This window comes from Molossus molossus, unplaced genomic scaffold (genome assembly GCF_014108415.1).
Source record: "Molossus molossus isolate mMolMol1 unplaced genomic scaffold, mMolMol1.p scaffold_m16_p_10, whole genome shotgun sequence".
Taxonomy (NCBI): domain Eukaryota; kingdom Metazoa; phylum Chordata; class Mammalia; order Chiroptera; family Molossidae; genus Molossus; species Molossus molossus.
This window is the reverse complement of record NW_023425345.1, coordinates 78,178,367-78,198,941: the sequence shown is the minus strand read 5'-3', so window position 1 is coordinate 78,198,941 and position 20,575 is coordinate 78,178,367. Positions and strand designations below refer to the sequence as shown.

At 49.8% G+C, this 20,575-nt stretch overlaps 1 protein-coding gene across 1 annotated transcript; it reads right to left on the bottom strand.

Annotated features, from left to right (window-relative positions):
• Positions 1-2,809: 2,809 nt before the first annotated feature.
• On the bottom strand, positions 2,810-10,950 carry LOC118623497 (keratin, type II cytoskeletal 2 oral-like). The gene is made up of 9 exons (XM_036251143.1): positions 10,324-10,950; positions 9,100-9,320; positions 7,760-7,820; positions 6,981-7,076; positions 6,262-6,426; positions 6,027-6,152; positions 5,169-5,389; positions 3,715-3,749; positions 2,810-3,308 (listed from the first exon to the last, which is right to left on the bottom strand). Exons 1-9 carry the CDS (start codon positions 10,930-10,932, stop codon positions 2,920-2,922), a joined length of 1,923 nt encoding a protein of 640 aa, XP_036107036.1. The 5' UTR covers positions 10,933-10,950; the 3' UTR covers positions 2,810-2,919.
• Between the last annotated feature and the right edge of the window lie 9,625 nt (positions 10,951-20,575).

Below are 20,575 nucleotides of genomic sequence, written 5' to 3'. Positions count from 1 at the left end.
ATGCTTTGACTGACCCATGACCATCCCATCTTCCCTTCAGGTGTGTGGATGGGTGGTCCTGTTCTTCTAATTTATTTGTATTTATTCTTTCAATTGACTACCAATGCTCATTGAGTGCCCCACGCCCTAGGCAGGGCCCTGAGACAGCACTCAGGACCAAGCTCTCCACTCATACAGCAGATGGAAAAGAGACCGACCGACCACCCCCAAACCCTGCTGCTTTGGTCTAATGAGAAGCTGGGTTAATTCGGAAGTCAGCCTCTTCCCGGGAAGTTAGGCAACACATGAAGCATCTAGGGTATTTTCCTAGAAATTGGTGGCTTTTCTTGTAATGTCTCTAGAAAAACAATCAGAGCAACAATCCAGAACAGCCTGCCCTGTTCCCACAGTACCCAGAGCTATGCCGAGGGTAAATGGGAAAGAGGGCTATATCCTATCTGTAGGCTTTCAAAAGATGGGCAAGCTATTGAACTCTCAAGAATAGGAATTTTAAAATGGCTCCTTCACCAAGTCTTGAGATCAGGGCTGCTGTACTTTGGAGACCAGATTGGATGAGCTTAGAAGAGCAGACAAGGTACAAGAACAGGAGACCAGGTCCTGGTACTCTTCTTGGGCCATTAGATAAATGTACAGATGTCCTGTCATTAGTCCAGCTCTGGTATGACTTGGAGGTGGGGGAGGGGGGTCATGATCTACATGACTTACAAATCCTCAATGGCTGTCCCATTACCCCAGGGTTTCAGCTTTCTGAGAACAGCAGGGAAAGGTCAGGTATACATGCATTTTCTCCATTCCTAATTTTACATTCATCTGGAATTGTATTAGGCAGTTAGACAGAAATGAGCTGAGTAAGAACAATAGGCCAGGTGCAGAGGGTCACCAGGACAGAGAGCCCTGCGTGCCTAGCAATTGGCAAAATTGTAAGCCCTTGCATGACTATTTCCTTAAGCATTAACCCCAGAAAGATGACATCTAGGCTTCAGCTGTGTTTCAGCTCCAGGCCCAGAGAAGCAGCAAAATCAGATTATGTGGTGCCATGGCTGACCTCAGGACCATCTGCACTGACTAGTGCCCCTCCTACCCCCCGGTTCAGACTGATCAGTGGAGACCATGAGGGGGCACATCTGAAAAGCTGATGAATGTTCTATTGGGATCTCCCCTAAGGCCTCCAGATGAAAGCCCTCAGGATAGAGGACCCTGCCCAGCTCTCTAAGGAGCTCGCCCATGTCCTTCCCCACCCTCTTCTTCCCCGGGGTGCTCTCTCTCTCTTTTCTCTTTTCTCAAGCACAGTGGTGCCTTTCCTCCCTCTGTCATCTCTCAAGGCAAGTATCTCTCTCTCCCACTAAGCTCCAAGGGCCTTCCTTTTGCCTCTATAACTGACTTCCTGAGCCCATTTCTTCTATGGTTCCCTTCCTCTACCACTCTGACTTTCTAATACACTTTCCCTTATGGTTGGAGTCTCAGCTCTGCATTCTTTCCTAACCAGAACTCAAATGCTGATGCTACTGAACCGAGGTCCAACACCTGGTGCCATTTTTCCACCGTTAACAGAATGAGATTTACTAGGGCAGCACTTCTACTCTCTCTTCCCTGATGAGTGCGTTTGGAAGGAAGACCTGGGCTTGCGTAGCTCTGCCCCTCCGTCTCAGGATCGAGCCGCCCACGGCAAGCTTATGTTCTGCGCTCCTATCTACCATGAGGGGTCTGACCACGCCTCCTATCTACCATGAGGGGTCTGACCACGCTGGCCCTGTGCTGCCTCTGCCAAGGGGAAAGCTGGCCTAGGCCTGAGATCCTGTGACAGGAAATGGATTTCACCAACGTACAAGCCACATTCTCCAATACTTGCTTTGTTGATAACAAAGGCAGTGTTGCCGCTCCATTTACTCATTCATTGTCTTTTTTAATTGGCTCAGAACCTGGTGAGGGAAAAGAGGGTGTTATATGTTGACCCCGTCAGAGCCCAGGAGCAGTGTTTGCAGAAAGAGAATTTGCTCTGTATCTGGCTGGCTTGGGAGTGGAGCAAAGAAGCCAAAATCCCGGTGGAATCTATTCCTTTAATGAACTGCAGAACCCTCTTCTTCCAAGGCTGGATCACAGAGGCCTGCCCAGAGGCAGGGGGATGGATGAGAAGACCTCTTTGCGAGTGGTGGGGGTGGTGTCCCCACTTAAGCAACATAAGTACTCTTGGGCAGACCTATCATATGAAACCCAACCAAAGGGATAAAGGAGAAGCCAAGACAATGCAGTGCCCTTGTACCCACTACAGAACCTCTGAAAGACCACCATCCACACCTGATTTCCTTCCATTCTTGTTTATTCTGTGACTCCTTAAATCAAAGTCAAACACCAAAATGTGAAATACAGTGCAATTTATTGAGAAAGGAAAATACGACACAATCATCGCCAGAGGATCCACAGCTAAGGGAATTAAGGGGACAGAGGTAAGTCAAGATGTGATGCCCAGATGTGGGGAAGGCACGTTGGGAACCAACAGGCCAGAGATCCTGACCATCCACCCTCTAGCCCTGGCCCTGCTGTACCGCCCTCCACAGGCAGGGCTGAAACACTCCAGGTTCAGACCATCAACCCCCAGTGAGAGAGGGAGATGGGCCAGAGTGGGATCAGGCCAGGCTGGGAAAGTCCACACTGATTTTGGCTCAAATATTGTTGTCCAAAGCCAGGGGCCATCACAGGGTCACATCTAGGGACATCATCATCCCAGACTAGCAGCTGGCCCTCCCTGGCCTAGGAGACATCTTAGGGAGGGAGGATCCAGGAAGAAGTTCAGCCCTTACTCCAGGGAACTTGAAGAAAAGTAAGGTTGAGGTCGGCGTCTGTTGATGCTAAGCAGAGAGTGGAAGTGCGGTTGCAGGCTGAGAAGGAAGCAGGTGGGCATGGAGATTTGGCCCTGGAGGATCACTTGGAGCTGTGCTGGCTAGAGGTGGGGGTCTGGGAGAAGCGGATACTGGTGCTGCCTCCACTGCCAGATTTGTAGCCACTGCCTCCAGAGGACTGGATGCCACCGGAGCCAGAACCAATTCCACTCTGGCTCACAGAGCTGCTGCCTCCATTGCTGGGCCTGCTGCCAGTGCCGCCGCTCTGGTAGCCCCTGGTGCCGCCGCTCTGGTAGCCCCTGGTGCTGGCACTCTGGTAGCTCCCCGTGCCGCTGCTGACACCACCATAGCCACTGCTGTTGCCATCGCTTACTCCTCTCTGCCCACTGCTGCTGCCGCCACTGACCCCTCCAAAGCCTCCACGGCTTCCACCAGAGCTGCTGCCTGTGCTGGTGACGTTGCTGACCACCGCTGCAGGAGAACAGACATCAGTGCAGTCTAACGGCCTAGTCTGTATCCCAGCTCCCCCCTCCCCCGCCCCTTGACTGTGTGACTTAGAGAAAGACACTCAACTTCTCTGAGGCCTCCGCTGGTAAAAAACAAGAGTAAGCCTGGCCCTGTGGTGCCCTTTTCCAAAAACAAGAGCCAGCAGTATCCACAGAAATTTTTGTTTCTCCAACCTAGGGAACTCCCAAGAACACAAGGGTGTGCCAGTTTACACTAGTGACAGAGTGTGTGGCCAAGGCCTGAGACCCTAGGTCCCATTTGGTGGCCTGGCCTCCTTGCATGGGTCAGATTCTCCTGCCTAAAAGTCAGGGAAGATGTTTCTAATTCCTCCTTTTACAACCCAGGAGAAGGTTTGTGAAGGGCTACTTACAAATGCTCACAGCACTCTGACACTCTCCAGACATCCTAAAAATAAAGAAGAAAAGGAGAGGTGGATTATTTCTGCAATGAGTCATTAGCAAAACTGCTGAGGGTTCATAACTTTGGGAGCCACATTCTCCCATTTGCCCAACTAAGGGTCACGTTCCCAGGGGAAGAAAGGCTGTTTCCATGACCAGATCTCCCTAGGAAATGGGGCTGCTTCAGGGGCTGAGATGTCCAGAAACTCCACCAGCCACCCTCCATCGCTCAGCTTCTTCCCCTGAGTTCCCAGGATTATCTGTTCCAGGCAAATCCCACTTGATTAGCCCATTCTCACCTCTCCTCCCCTGCTGAGACTGTCTTCCACTTTCCCCCTTCTCTACCCAACTCTGGCTTTTTTATTTCTGACTTTCCTCTTCCACGAGGCCTTCCCCAGTGAGCCCTCCTGGGGTGGGCAGGTAGTGATGACGAGGGTTGCTCAAGGTGGGTAAAATGTGAGAGGAACTGACACTCCACACATGACGACTTTGAAAATGTCCTGCCCACACCGCCCATCTTCCTGGGCCTCATTCTGGTTCATGGAGTGGGCACGTCCACATATCTAAGCCGACGTGGAATGTGTCCGCACACCCACCCACTGGTGTCGACCACTCCCTCCACATCACACAACTCCCAGTACACCTAGCACGACCTTCGCTCTCACTCCGCTCCATAGAGAGGCATAAGAAATCCTTATGTTCTCTTCTCACACTTGAGTTTGTTTCTCCTTCAGATTGGGAGCTGCCTAGGGACAGAGGCTGTGAACATGGGCTGCCTGGAGCAGCCAGTCAGCAGAAAGACCTCTCAACTCTTGACATGTCTTTGGCATTTGATATCCACTCACTAAGCCCTTACCTGCTGCTTGATATTGAGTTATTTTTCCAGAATATGTATGTATCAGCCACCCCCTTATATGGACTTAGGCTCAAGGGCGGGCAATTGCAGAACTGTCTACACTAAGCTGTCCATATGGTAACCACTAGCCATATAAAGATATTTAAATTTATTCAAATAAATCAGATTTAAATCTCAGTTCCTCTGTTGCACTAGCCACATTTCAAGTGTTCAAACAGCGAATGGCTATTGTATTGGGCAGCACAGATACAGAAGGTTTTCATCATCTCAGAAAGTTTCAGTGGACAGCACTGTAATGTTTTTGTAATCCCAAAGCACTTCTCCTTACACTTCACACATAGTAAGGATCAACAGAGGAATGTAATACAATACTGATATCCGTGGGAAGCTGAAGAGTTGGATGATCTTGATTAACAAAAGCTAATGGGACTTGAATGTTAAATGCTGTCAGTGAGGAGCTTCTTTTACCCTTTGTCTGAGTTGTCCTCTCCTTATCATCTAGCCTTCTTCCTTCATTATCAAACATTACTCCAAAATTATATTGGGAATGCTGACTGCACTGCCCCTCACCTGCACTCCTCGCCCTCCAGCAGCTTGCAGTAGGTGGCGATCTCCACGTCCAGCGCCAGCTTGACATTCATCAGCTCCTGGTAGTCACGCAGCAGCCGGGCCAGATCATCCTTGGCCTTCTGTAAGGCAGCCTTTAAGCCTTCGAGCTTGGCATTGGCATCTGTGAGGGCCATCTCCCCACGCTGCTCAGCTTCGGCAACGGCTGACTGAAGATTGGCATTCTGGGGCAGAGGGAAGTAGGAGCTCAATTAGCATAGTGACCAGGAAACAAACAGCTGACCTTTCCTGAGAGGAGGTCTCTTCCCCATCCAGCATCACTTCATTCCCTTCCTTAGAAATTCAATGGATCATGCTGAGAAAATAGAAGTCAGTTTTGCAAGTGGTTTGTTCATCTCTGGCCCATTGAAATTGACTATGTCTCATCAAGAAAATAAACACTGATTTGCTTGTAAAGGTGTTAGTGGTCTGGTGTGTGGTTCTTTTTGGTAAGACTGTTTAAAAATTCCCTTGCCTAATCATTTCATTCCAGTGATACAAATTAACCATCAAGGTTATGTGAGGTATATGACACATAGCTCAGAGAGCAGATCCTACTGAGAGCTGGGTGTTTAAGGCCACCTCTACCGTTGCAAGATTTGCTGGGCAAACCAGAACAGGCAGTCATCTCTCTTAAGGGGACTTCCAGAAGACCAGCCTCCTGGAGGAGCATCTGGAGAAACAGAATGTCCCAGAGACTGTGCTATCCCACATGTGACACCATGAAAGGACAGAGAAAGCATGCGGCAGAGGCACAGCTGTTGTTTCTCCTCCCCAGAGCTCAGAAGACCTCCAGAGTGTCTCCATTAATCCCAGGCCCACCTGCTTCTTGACGTTCTCAATCTCGGCCCGCAGCCTCTGGATCATCCTGTTGAGCTCCATGATCTCGCTCTTGGTGCTCTTCAGGTCGTCCCCGTGCCTGCCAGCAGTGGTCTGCAGCTCTCCAAGCTGGCAGAGGAGAAACCAATCAACACGGTTTTGCAAAGTGTGGAAGCATTCTTGATGAAGGTCAGCAGGAGCTAAAACTAGAATGTGGGGATAAGGGGAAAGCTCCCACCTTGGTCTGGTACAGGGACTCAGCTTCAGCCTTGCTCCTCTGGGCGATGTCCTCATACTGGGCCTTGACCTCAGCGATGATGCTGTCCAGGTCCAGGCAGCGATTGTTGTCCATGGACAGGACCACAGACGTGTCACTCACGTGACTCTGCATCTGGGACAGCTCCTGTGAGAAACATGGATGGTCATCTTCACTATCCCCTGGCCCCAGGGGATGTTGGGAATGAAAAGATTCAAGAAATTTGATCAGCAGAGATATCCCAACAGTGGGGCCAGGAGTGAGACAGTTAGAATAAGCTTGCATTTCAGATCTGGCTACAGACTAAAGGAGGCCAGACAACAAAGCTAAAGGAAAAAAATATATGCAAATATAATCAGGTGTCAGCCTGAAAGTATCAGCCAGTAGCACACTGTATGCACAGGGAGGAGCACACTGAAGGAGCTGGCTGCGATACTCACATAGGAGCAGAAGGAAGGTGCAGAACAAAAGGGGAAAGTAAACAGACGGGGAGGGGGGACCCTGGACCTGCCCGCCAGGTCTGTGCAGGTGGGGGAAGCCAGGTTAGCATTTCCTGGGAAGGGTGGAGCCGAGTTCTGAGCCCTATCATTGCTTTTTGTGTATGTTCTGCCACCTGACTGTCCCCTAAAGTTACACTTGAGAAGCAAGTTTGGGAAGATGCAGACAAGAAGGCTCTGGAGCTTGGCAAACCAAGGAATCACCATCTCATAGAGGGTCCTCAGGAAGTTGAGCTCATCGGTCAGGCTGTCCGCCTTGGCCTGCAGCTCTGCCTTGTTCATGTAGGTCGCATCCACGTCCTGGGGCAGGGAGGGAAGGGTGGTCAGGAAACCAGGAAACTGACCCTCTGCTCCCCTGCCACCCAGAGCTCATTCCTAAGTTTTTATTTCTCCCTGTTGTCCCTCTTCTGCCCCTCCTCCTAACTGTGACTTCTCACCTTCCCTTTTAAAAAAAAAAAGAAAAGGTAGTTAACTTCCTGTTAATTGCTTTGACGAGCCAAACCCCAATGCTGTGACAAACTATAAACCATATCAGCCCAGCAAGGAATAAGGGTAGAAAAAGCACATTTATCTAATATGTGACTTTGGTTATATGGTACCAAAAATCCACCTTCCTGAATAGAAATAAAGGTATTCTTCTCACTACTTCGTCTGTGTGACCGATTTAGACAAGCAACAAGTATTTGTGGATCGTTACTATTGATAAAATCCAAGTACATTTGTGGGCTGAAAACCTTGATTACTGCTATATAAAAAATGTTCCTTAATAGTTGGTATCACTAATCAGCTCATCATTCATAGTACAATATGTCTTCTCCAGCAGCAATGCAGTCGGAGCAGCTTCCTTCAGCAAACACCTCCTTTCCCAACGTGAGCCCCACACGCGGCATAGGCTCGCTGTGCCCCAGAGCTGGCTCTGGCCTCTCTCCGTGGTGACTGTGCCCAGACAGGGAGCCTTGGCCTGTCCATCCCAGCCCACTTACCTTCTTGAGGCCCACAAACTCATTCTCTGCCGCAGCGCGTTTGTTGATCTCATCTTCGTACCTGGGACGGGAAGAGGCACACACTTGGACAGTGACATTTCAGAAGTTAAAAAAGAGACGAGGATCCCAAGCACCCATGTGAATCTCCTCACTCAGAGGCAGGACAGCTACACAGGGCCCTGGGCTCAGGTGGTCCTCACACGAGGCTTAATGCTCTGCTGACACCATCTTGAAATTCTTAATAATATTTTTAACAAGGGCCCTGCATTTTCGCTTTGCACTGAACCCTCAAGTGTTTATGGCCAGTTCTGCCTAAAGGCCTTCAGAGCTCTGGGCACTGCCGCCTCCTCCCCAGGCGGGGTGCTGGCTCTGACAGACATCACACAGCACAGCGTGTGCGGATGAGGCCCAGTCAGGTATTTGCTCACGGTAGGTGTTTCTGTTTTTCTTCTCATTAATTAGAGTTGCTCCTTATAGGAATTTGGGATAAAAAAGAAGTCATGTCTTCTGAATGCACCAAAGTTACGAGGCTCGTGCCTATTAATAACTAAAATCTCCTACTGAGAGTTTGGATTTCATGACAATGAAAGACTAGAAAAGCTGTTTCTGAGCAATTAGAATATGAGTTGCCACTGGATTCCCAGAGCCAGGGCACACAGCCTGCCACAGACGGCTGCCACCAGGTTCGTACATTTGAATTGGAATGGGGTTTCCCCCGAGCAGGTGTGCCCATCCTGTGGGTCCTGACCTCTGAGGGTCTCTGGGGCTCCCTTCCCACCTTGAGAGGCCCTGTGTACCTCTCACAGACCTCAGAGGATGTCAACAGCCCCGAACTGCATGAGGAGGCTGACTGAAGCTGCAGAGGCAGGGGATGGGGCCAGACACACTGCAAGTGATTTAAATGGGGGCCCGGACAGTCTGCCCAGAGTCCCTGGAACCCAGGGGGCACTCAGACTTCCGGGACCTGCGCACGCCCACTGAATCCGGATGTCTAGGACTAGAGCACAGGAACATGCACTTCTGACAAACTTCCAAGAGGACTCCTACATACAGTAAGTGTGTAGGGCTCTCCATCCTAAAGGGCCTCAAACTCTGGAAGACGCTCCTGTCCGTCGGGGCTGGTGTAGGAGGGGGCCTGCCTAGAGACTGATTATGTCATAATCAGCCTCCTAGGAATCGCAGTCCCCACCCTCTCAGCCCCTTCTGCTTGGTCATGTTCCCCCAACAATTCCATCCAAGAGCATTGACTGGAGGTGCAGTTGGGAAAAGTTAAAATCCCGAGTTGGGCCATGCTTCCCTGCTAATCCCCCAGAAAAAGAAACTGCCCAGTGGGCCCTCACTTCTTTTTGAAGTCTTCCACCAGGCCCTGCATGTTCTTTAGCTCTCCTTCCAGGCTCCCCTTCTCCCCCAGAGCCAAATCCAGCTGCCTGCGCAGGAAGCTGATGTAGGATTCGAAGAAAGGCTCCAGGTTGTGGGGGCCCGAGCCGGAGCCCGTGGTCTGCTGCTGGAGCAGATTCCATTTGGTGTCCAGGACCTGGTTCTGCTGCTCCAGGAACCGCACCTGCCGCCAAAGGGTAGAGATGTGGGACATAAGCCCAGTTCTCTAAAACTACAGTAGCCTCTGGTTCTTCGTTGTTGTTTGGTTGGGTTGGGTTTTTTGTTTCTGTTTTTGTTTTTGTTCGCAAAGAATGAGGATTTTAAAAAAAAGAGAACTAGAATGTGTTAAGCATTTACTCTCTACCTATTTTCACATAGTCTATCTCATTTAATCCTCACAACCATCTATAAAGAAGATGTTATTATCCCCATTTTGTAGATTAGGAAACTGAGGCTCAAAGAGCTTAATTAGGTTGCCCAAAATTATGTAGCTACTAAGTAACAAAACTAAGAGTCAAACCAAGCACTTCCTTCATCTATCGGGATCCTTCATAATACAACAAAAGGAGGGCAGCATAAATAAAGTCATTCATCGTTGAAAACTTGTTCCTCTCTCTACAGGCAATGAAAACCGTCAGTGAGGTCTAAGTGTTCTCAGGTTCTTTCAGATTTTCTTTAGACTTACAGGTAATCTGAGTTTAACTTTCAATCCCAGGTTCATCCCCCAGACCAAGCACACTCCCCTGTCCCAGCATGGACCCCTCAATTTAATAGCGGCAGAAGCACAGCACCATTCAGAAGGTGAGTCAGTTGCCAGCACTCATCACTGAGACATAGTCCCACGATTTCTGCTAGTGAAATTTTAATTATCAGCTAGTTTAGATTATCAAGCAATTGCTTTTCGAGAGTAATTGAAAATGAGCTGTGATGGTGCCATGGCTAAATGCCCTATTCTTAACAACAGCTAAGATCATGTTTGGACCCTCACCTTGTTTTTCCTGGTCCTGCCCCTAGAAGGGGCCCAAAGAGCAGAGAGGCAGACTCACTATGTTGTAGGGGCCAAGGCACAACCAGGACAAGAAGCCACATTCCTGCCTCTAAGCCAGGCAGATCCTACTGGCATCTTTCTATATACCAGCACCCTGGGCAGCCCAAACCCTCTACGACACCCCTGGCTCTTCCCTCACCTTGTCGATAAAGGAGGCGAATTTGTTGTTGAGGGTCTTGATCTGCTCCCGCTCCTGGGTCTTGACTTGCCCAATCTGAGGGTCGATCTCCACATTGAGGGGTTGCAGGAGGCTCTGGTTGACAGTCACTTCCTGGATTCCCCCAGGGAAGCCACCAGGGCCAATGCCACCAGGCCCACCAAAGCCACCAATTCCACCAAAACCACCAGCTCCTCCAAAGCCACCGGCTCCTCCAAAGCCACCAGCTCCACCAAAGCCACCAATTCCACCAAAACCACCAGCTCCTCCAAAGCCACCAGCTCCACCAAAGCCACCTCCCATTCCCCTGCCACCACCAAAGCCACTGCCACAGCTGCTACGCCCTCCCCCAAAGCCACCAGTCCGAGAACCACCAGCCACGCTGATGGAGATGCTCCTGTTACCACCCAGGTTGTAGAGGCTGCGACTGCCAAGGCCCCCTGCCCCACTCTGGAACCCACAGGCCCCTCCGCCGGCTCCCCCCGAGCGGGCCACACAGCTCATCCTGCTGCCGCCGGAGACCACGGCAGAGCGGCCGGAGAAGCCCTGGCTCCCGCTGCTGAAGGATTTCTTGCAGACTTGTCTGTTCATGGTGAGAGCTTGGAGGTGAGCTAGCAATCACTTAGCAGAAGCTGAGAGGGATGAAGGCAGAGGATGGGGACGACAGGGGAGACTGGCCTTTATATACCAAGCAGTTTGGCTTGGCAGAAGAAAAGGCCAGCAATTAGCTGAGAGTCATCTTGGGTTTGGTTTGCCTTCCAGGCAATAAGTTATTTCTAAGTTCCCAACACACCTCAAAAATAATCCTCTGAACCAAAATGATTTTGCTTTCTTAGCTTAATCACCCAAATTTGCCTTGGTTAACAAAAGACGGGAGCTCTCCACCCTCTCTTCGTGTGATTTCCTCAAGGGTCTTAGGGAACTCAAATGGCACCTGATGCAGCAGGATGGATTAGGTTTTGACCCCAGGGAATCAAGAGCCACTGAGATCCATGACACAGGGTGAGGATGAGAGAACCTCTTCCAGGTGGGCTGAGTCCCTCCCTGCAGTGCCAGAGTGCCACTGCCCAGTGACATGACCTGTGCCCACCTCTTCAGAGAAGTATCCAGAGGAGGGCTTGGGCTGGAGAGGGGGTGAAACGTGCACTGACCCCACGGGGTCTGCTCTAGCACCACCTCAGCCAAGGGCTTCCATTTAAACCAGCCTGCTGTTTGAGCTGAGACGTGCTGCTCGTGGGAAACACAAGTGGAGATCAAATGTCTGACCCATGGGGAAAGTGAGAGCCATAAATGAAGCAAACAAGAGTGAGGCTTGGGAAGAAGGAGGGGACAAGGGCAGGGAGGAGGCTCAGACCAAACCTCTCTACTACCATCCTAGACCAACAGCAGGTGACTCTGGATCCAGAAGCAAAGAGGAGAGAATGTGGGCGTCCTTCCGTTGGCTGGTGGCACCAGCTCAAAGACCGCATTCATCTTAAGGTAAGAGTGTGTGCTGTGTCAGATCCGGTGGCCTTGGGATCCCCTATCCCCTTCGCCACCTGGTCTAGGTTAGATAGCATTCCCTGTCTTCCCACCACACCCTGTTTTTCCCACCGTGGCCCTGACTTAGTGTGTATGTATCTGTTCATTGGTCAGTATCCCTCTAGGCCCTGAGCTCACTGAAGGAAGGAACTGAGTCCTACTCATTCAGGAACTGCAGCTTCTTGCATAGGGTAAACACACACAAGTGTGTTAGCTGACTGAGGACCAGTGTCTGAGAATGTAAATATCTAGACTCACGTCCCAGCCCAGTGTTATGGAGTGAACATCTTCAGAGAAAGGGCTTGAGTGTCTATATTTTTAACAGGCCTTCCAAGTACCTACAACCAGGGAGGTTGGGGAAGCCCAGGTCTGGACTGTGAGTGTTCCATCTGGGCTGGGTAGTGGGGGAGGCAGGGGCGGAGGGCCTGGTGGAAGAGTGTGTGTACGGACACATTACTGCTCTAACTTACAATGCTCAGCTGTCCCCCATCCCCATGCAACCCACCTCCACACTCAACCATGCCACACATGGCAAGAGAAAATGCTCAGGTTGTTATCCACACACGGGGCTTCACAAGGTATGGCAGGAGCAGAGGGGAGTGGTTCTAGACTCCCCCAGAAATAGGTGGTTGGAATAACTCGAGAATTCCAGTCAAATCTGCAGCAAGCCCTTTGTCTTCCCGGGCTGGTTCCTAGACAAGGCAGTCTAGGGCAGAGGGTTGGCCTAAAAGACCCTGAAGAACCTCGTTAAGCAATTTTAAGTGATCTGCAGCTAATTCTCAATTCTCTGCTCTGCAGTTTGTCTAGAGCCAGTCTGTATGGTTAGAATCCCAGTTCCACCACCCACTAGCACTTTGACCTTGGACAAGTTATACAACTTTTATGTGTCTTGGTTTCCTCAATTATAAAATGGGGATGATAATAGCAGGTACTTCGTGGGGTTGTTGTGAGCATTCAACAAGTTAATTAAATATAAAGGGCTCAGTAGAGTAAGAACTGCATGTTTAGCTAGTGCTAGTACTCCATTTGGAGACATGGGGAAAGGGAATAGCTTACGTCTGTCCTCGACTATTCTCAAAACAACTTTGCATCCCTGAGAAACTCACAAAAGGATGGTAGGGAAAGGAAGCTGAGTTTGAGTGGAGAATAAGAAAACCAAGCTGGGAGAGTAGAGATAAGACCTCTGCTAGGATGGATTTGGGTTGACCGGCCCTGGGCTGTGATTTAACACATAAGTCTGTGTTCTGATCTGTCAAATCTCTTCTACCTCATCGATTGGTGGTGAGTCTCACAGGATAAATGCACGCGAAAGTCCTTTGAAAATTACAAAGTGCCACACAAGAGTAAGGTAAGTGAGGTCTAACAAAAAGCCTGCCGCCATGGTCTTCAGAAGACCTGGGTTCATATCCCTTGTCTACCTCTCACCAGATGGTGACCTCAGACAGGGGCCTTGACTTCTTTGAGCTGCTTTTTCCTTATTTGTAAAATGAGGATTCTACCCCACTGGCAGGCTTGTTCTGATATTTAAATAATGTCCAGCAACCAAGGTTTGGATTTTTAAAAAATTTTATCCATCCAGACACCCATGAAGGGGAGTCTGTGTTGGGTTCTTCTTTGGGATATTTACTCCATCCATTAATTGAGTGCCAATCTCTCTCGCTGAGGTCTTTATTTATATTCTTTGAAATCCTTTAAAAGCAGATCAAATGCCCTCCCTGGGGAAAAGGCTGAGCCAGGCTCACCTGAAGCCCCAGGCGAGAGCCCAAAGCAAACAAGGACAGACATCCGTGTCTCTGACGCCCTTCCTTTCCCTCGGCTCGTGCTGAGGCAGCAATGTCCGCCTCCTCGTGGGGCTCATCTTCACCCCAGCATACGCTGGAGAAGAGGGCTGGAGAGAGGCAATGGGCAGATCACAAAAGCACAGTTTGGGTTGGGTTCCCCTAATCCACGTTTCCCGAGCCTGCCAAAGCATCACCTTATTTAACCGGTTGGGGTTGTTTTCTTAGCAGTCGAGTGAAGCCGCTGAAAATACCCAGAGCTAGCATCCTTGGCAACATTTTTCTTACTCACTGCAGGATGTTAGTGCAGTGGCGTCTAAATGGGCTGCCTGCTGCCATCAGTCTGAGTGCTAGTCACTCGCCTGCCAGAACCTTCTGTGAGAAGGTTGCCAAGTGGCCGAGTGCTCTGGGTCCCTATTTCTTCATCTATAAAATAAGGGGAATTGTCACCAAGCAGAGTTATTTCCTCTCGCCACCTTGTTGTCTGGTACTCGCTGCAATGAGAATGCATAAGAGTGGCCTGTAACGGAAGTGTGAGTGGAGGTACCGTGAGACAGTGGCCGAGGGTGAAGGGGTGAGAGTTACATGCTCCTTCATACATGTGGGTTCACAGACCCAAGTTTCTAGATCATTATTAATTTATTCTCCCAAAAAAGAAAAATGAATAACCATTCCGGATAGGCTGCCCCTGGACTAAGAACTATTATTATTTTCTCCTTTTTATCGTGTTAACGTAAATACTTAACACTACTGAGATAACATCATTTAACACATGAATAGAAAAAAATATTACCTTGTAGAGCTAGCTCCCTTACAGCTAAAGCCTGTTTAAAAGTAAACTAAATCCGCCCTGGCCAGCGGGGCTCAGTGGGTTGAGCGTTGTCCCATGCACCACAAGTTCACCCATTCAAATCCCGGTCAGGACACATACCCAGGTTTCAAGCTCTATCCCCAGTGGGGGACGTGCAGGAGGCAGCATATCAATGTTTCTCTCTCTTCTTCTCCCTCCCTCTTCCTTACTCTCTCTCTAAAATCAATAAAAACATTTTTTTTTTTAACGTAAGCTAAATCCTTTAGTTACTAAGTCTTAGCTGTTAGCAACCACAATTTATTCTAATTCTGGTCTTCTCTCCAGACTTGGTTAAAATATACTTCAACTCACCCTTAAATCCTTACCTGGTACTAGATTCTTTCTTAGGGCTTGTCTAAGGCAAAATTATATCCCCCCAAGATTGCCTTGATTAAAAGGTCTGTGGTCAAATAAATTTGGGAAATAAAAAGTCTAGCCCTGGCCGGTTTGGCTCAGCGGTTAGAGCATCCGCCTGCGGTCCGGAGAGACCCGGGTTCGGTTCCCGTTAAGGGCATGTACCTCGGTTGCAGTTTGTCCCCGGCCCTGGTTGGTCGTGCGGGTGGCAGCCACTCGATGTGTCCCTTTCACATCGATGTTTCCCTCTCTCTCTCTCTTCCGCTCTCTCCCTCCCACTCTATCTGTGCAAAAAATGGAAAAATGTCCTCGGGTGAGGATTAAAAAAAAAAAAAGTCTATATCTTTCTCTTGGGATTTTTTTTTTTTTTTTTTTTTTTTTTTTTTTTTTTTTTTTTTATCCTCACCCGAGGACATTTTTCCATTTTTTGTTCAGGTAGAGTGGGAGGGAGAGAGAGGAACAGAGAGAGAGAGAGAAACATCGATGTGAAAGGAACACATCGAGTGGTTGCCACCCGCACAACCGACCAGGGCCGGGGACAAACTGCAACCGAGGTACGCGCCCTTAGCGGGAACCGAACCCGGGTCTCTCAGGACTGCAGGCCGACGCTCTAACCGCTGAGCCAAACCGGCCAGGGCTCTCTTGGGATTTTAATAAAGCTCATTCACATATGAAAAGCACTGAGAAGTCCTGAGAAAAGGATTATTTATTTTTGTTCAATCAGAGCTCCCCAAATGAACAACAAAACCTTTCTATCTTAACCCCTATTAACATACAGTCAAATACACTTGGAGAAACACTAGTCCAACCACGCACCCAGAATGGAAAAGAACGTGTAGATAGGGCAGTTGGGTTTAAGGCGGCAGGTCAAGGAGAACTGCCTCGTCCCTGGAGGGAGAGCACTCGCCTCAAGAGAGAGAGACAGAGGACGCTGCCAGCACACTAGGCCCGCAGGCTGCAGAAGCCCCGAGAAGAGCTCTGGGAGGCTGGAAAATGGGGAAGGCCCCTGAGGACCAATTCTCCTGTCAACGTTTATTTCTCACCAGCCATAGATCTTGCTGGGACTTTCCAAAAGCCATCGACCTTCCTCCAGGGAGCACCGCAGGGAAGAGGCCTCATCCCTTCCCATTGACATGCTGGAGTTTCTGGAACTCAAATGACAGCACCTCCTCCCACCCTTTTTTTGCAGCTTAGAGGAGTGGAAAACGTGGGGGCCTTGGAGTTGGGCTGTGCTCAAAGCTCAGCCTCTCCACTTTTCAGTTACATGGCCTCCAGGAAGCTGTTTTACCCTCAGGCCTCCGTTTTCTGGCCTGTAAATTGGGGTTAGCGTAGCCTCCCCATCGGACTGCAGGGAGGACTGCAGAGAGTAGCATTAGAAAGCTCTTGCGCTGGGCAGGTGCCAACAGACAGCCAGCCTCACGATGCTAATGTTGATGGACGAAGCCCTTCTAGAAGTTGTCAGTTTGGAGGCTGAAGAGGAGGGAGGAATTCTAAGGGGTAGCCCAGTTTAAGGTCAATGCAGCATTGAAGTCTGGTTTCTGCATAAAATTGTAAGGAATCGCAGCTTTTGCACTGTGAGTTACATAAAAGCCTTTCTCCCCTGCCAGTTTCCCTCTCCAGGCTCATCAGTAATGCAGGCCATCAATCAACAAATGTGTATTGAGTTACTGCACACCTCTCAGAATTATGGGCACTATGGTTTAGTGAAAATAATTTCCTCTTTCAAATCTTTGCTTCATTCCCATCTGTGAAAAATATATATAAATGGCTAACATTGATTGAGTGCCTGCCATTATGCCCATTGAATTAGGCTATTTACAAGTATCATTTCTAGGTGTCATAAAAAACTGTGTAAGGTCAGGATTTTGATTCCCACCTACAAATTAAGAACGAGCTTAGTGAGGTTAATTAACTTGCCCCAAACCAATTAGCTGACCGAGCTGGGATTTTAATCAGCCTATCCAACTCCAAAACCTGTCATAAACTCATGGATCATTTTTACCTTTGTAGGCTTCGGCAAGTCAGCGTACACTATCCCAGAGGGAAGAGTCCACTCTGACATTTAAAGAGCCCACCCATAGAATGTGGTAGGCAGATGTGCCTTGAAGCATCAACTGTGTTAATGAAATAGGTTTAAACCTACAAATTCTTCTCTGGCATCAAAGAGAAACACCCATCATTATCAAGGTATTTCCCTCCATCAATCCCTCTGACTTCTCCGCTGAAGATCAGATCTCTCCAGAGTTGATGGTGGCCCACCCACCCTCACAGGGCCTCTGCTGGAGAAACCTCTCCTGCTAATATAGGAACTTCAAGTTTGGCTTCTGGCTCCTCAAGATTCCAGAGAGTTGTTAGCACCATGTGCCAGAGCTGGCGCACAAGAAGGCAGCCAGGAGGCTGAGAAGAAGTCGGCCGGCCCTGTCCAGCAGCATAGCACAGTGGTTACAGTGCAGGCTTTGGATCTGAGGCCCCGAGCTGCCACTTCCTTTCTGATGCCAGACATGCTCGTGGTACCCTGTCTCTAAGCTCCAGTTTCCTCATCTGGAAAACGAGGATAATTACTACCTGCCTCCTATGGTGATCGTGAGGATTAAAGGAGATGACGTGCAAAATGTCCAGTGTATGACTTGCCACCAGTAAGAACCGGAAAAAAGGTTAGCTGTTTAATCGTGTTGTTAAATATGTCAGGACAGCAGTTGCATTTAAGTCGCCCCTGTCCTCTGCAAGTATCTCCTTAGCTCAGTGGCCTTCAGAGTGCCTAGTGTGTGCCAAGCACTGTGCTGGACACTGAGAGGCACAAAGGGGAGGAAGGCATACAGGGCCCTTCAAGCCACTTCCATTCTAGTATGGGGAACAGACACTGAAATCCCAGATTAGGGCCCAGGCATACAAGTCAGCATTATTCAACATTTCTTGAGTTTTCTCTGTGGGCAAAAACATGCCTTAGAGGACAGGACAAGAATGGACAAACCAGCACCAATTTGCTCCCCACTCAAAGAAAAATCTAGCCAAGTACCAGAAAGCAAACCCAAGCCCTGCAACCACTGAAAAGCACTTGAAAAGTCAACATGCTGAGAAATTCTGTAAATGCGGAGGTGAAAGGAAGGGAAGGCGCACTCGGAACCAGGAGCCCTCCCCGGAGGTGCTTCAGCCTGAATTAGAAATGATCAGGGCTGGGCTGAGAACATCCAGCCAAGCATGGAATTAACTCCTTCAGTCCCAGGTTCTGGCATCAAGCGCCCCTGCCTAGCCATTCCTCTGGCGTGACAACACCTAGAGATGGCCCTCTCCATGGTGCCACTTCTCCTGAGACACACTACCTACCCCTGGCGACTCTCTCCTCTGAGAAGTTGCATGGATCCCCACCCCCCCCCACCCCCGCCACTAGAGGGCTACTTAGGTAATGGGGGGAGGGGTCGCTCTGAAACCCCCACAGAACGAACAGGGGCAGCGGGCACTGGCTGGAGTACAGGGAGGAAGAGCAAGGCGGGAGGTCTGAATGTGTGCCTTGAGATGAGTGCTCGGTGTCCCAAGGAAGACTGGGCCTGTTCTGGGTTTCCCTGGGAACCCATTTAGAAACCCTTGACCTCTTAGGCAGAGGCGTTCTGGAAAACACGGACCAAGCTCTACCGCCTGGCTGACTGCCCTCCTCTCCCTCACCCTGAATGCTGGGCTTCCTTGGAGCTCAGCCTGGGCACGCCTCTGCTCCTCTTCCAGGAGAACTCATCAGTTCCATGGCTTTAGGGACCACCTGAACTATCCTCACACTGATGGTATGCAAAGGTGGGTCGCCAGCCCTGACCAGCCCCCCTATGAATCCACACCCACATCGCCAATTCTCCCTGGATATCTCCACTCGCTGTCTCTGAGCAGCTCAGACTTGTCTTAAACAAGCTCCTGGTTCCTCAGACCTGTCCCACCTCCTCTCACCTCAGTGAATGGCATCACCAGCCACCTACTGGCTCACTCTAGGAAACTGGGCATCCTGGTTAAATCTTCCCTGTCCTATACCCACCCCCCGACATCAATCTATTAACAAGTCCTGTCATTTCCCCAGTTCAACCCCTGGTTTCTTTTTTTCATACACCTAATCACAACATGACGTTCTTTTATTTGTTTGTTTTGTTGTTGGGCTCTATCATGGAAACAAGAGTAGAAGGCGACCTCTTCTTTTTTATATATTTTTTTAATTTCATTACTTTATTTTTGTTACAGATGTTTCTCCTTTTTCCTCCATTAACACCCTCCTCCCATCCCCACCCCCCTCCCTCCGGTGACATCTTATTTTTGCTCACCAATGCATCTCCAATATTTCGCCCAGCGCCAGAGAGTAGATACTTAATGAACACTGGTTGAAGGAAGGAACTCATTATAATGACTTCATCCAGGGTGACGCAGCTGTCCCATAATTGAGCTGGCACATTCCCATAGAACCCATTCTCAGGCACTGAGCCTCCCCACTTACCTCTCCTTATCCACAGAGGGATACCAGCCAGAAAAAGCATCTTTCTGCCCCCAAATGAGGCAGCAAGTACTAAATCGCACCTCCTTCAAAGAGCCTTCCGGAGATCAGAGTGGAGCTGTCACTGACTGAGCTGCTCCGCCAGACGTGGACATGGATTTCCACACCAATGTCTTCCAGCCCCGGTTGCTGGTTTTCTTTGTTTATTTAACTCATTCCCCTTCTCTGAAATACATTCAGCTTTGGCCTGAGATGGAAGTATTGCTTCCCTGGCCTGGCCTGACGAAGCCTTTCTACTTCATCGCCTGTGTGTCCTGTAGAGGTCCCCAGGCAGCCAGCCACGCCAGGAGGGCAGCAGCGCAGCCTCAGGAACAGGGTGGGGAAGTGGAAGGGGCCCTGGACTTGGATACTTGGGTACCCTGGGCTCAACCTCAGAGGCTCTAAGAGCCTAAACAAGCCACCCCACCTTTCAGAGCTTCCGTCTTCCTGTTTGCAAGTGAAGTTCTTGGCTTCCTTGTTCCCAGGTCCCCTCCAACCCTGACCTTCCAGACAGCACTCCCATGGCTAATTAACACTGTGTCGAGGCTTCCTGGTGCAGGGCAGACGCCAAGAGCTTCCGTGGCTGGTGCACACACCTGGGGGCCCAGAAGGCACACAGACAGTGCTCAGGTGCAGGATGTTTTCTGAGGGTGGTCCATAGTTGTTTATGGAGGGGGGGAGACTTTGGAGGATATGCTGGGTTAAAGACAGCTAACAGGTATTCTTTGCTCCATGACTTCTCAGAACCTCTAATATGGGCTCCAAAGAGGGAAGATGGAAGGGACAGGAAACCCTTTTTTGCAAAGCTCCCAACAGACTAGGGTTCTGTAGGTCTGACTCTGAGGTAGGTGGCTCTCAGGAAATCCCTGCAGCCCTGGGGTTCTAGCAGCTCACACTTTCCCAGGTGCACTTTGATGAGGAAAAGCTTTCAGGATGTCAGCTAGAGTGGGGACAGCATCAAGGAAAGAAGCTCTGTCCCCAAGTCCGTCAACAAGTCATGTCTTCTTAAGTTCCCCCCAGTGAGAGAAAACAAGGAAGAGATGGGTGTGTGCATGGTTCAGCCTTTTCCCTAGAACTGTGAGGCCACACAGCCTCCTGGAGTGTTCCCCTGCCCTTCCCCCAGTGCTCAAAAAAAATGAACACCCAGACCTTGCCCACTTAGATCCCACGCAATGGACGGTGGGGACTAACCGCCGTGGTTCGGGAAGAACAGTGCTCCAGCCGTTCCGA

Coding starts and splice junctions, on each gene's coding strand:
- LOC118623497 (XM_036251143.1), bottom strand. CDS start 10,932: ATGAACAGACAAGTCTGCAAGAAATCCTTCAGCAGCGGGAGCCAGGGC. Junction 6,427..6,980: donor TGAGGACCCTCTATGAGATG/GTGATTCCTTGG, acceptor TGTTTCTCACAG/GAGCTGTCCCAGATGCAGAG. Junction 6,153..6,261: donor AGTCCCTGTACCAGACCAAG/GTGGGAGCTTTC, acceptor CTCCTCTGCCAG/CTTGGAGAGCTGCAGACCAC.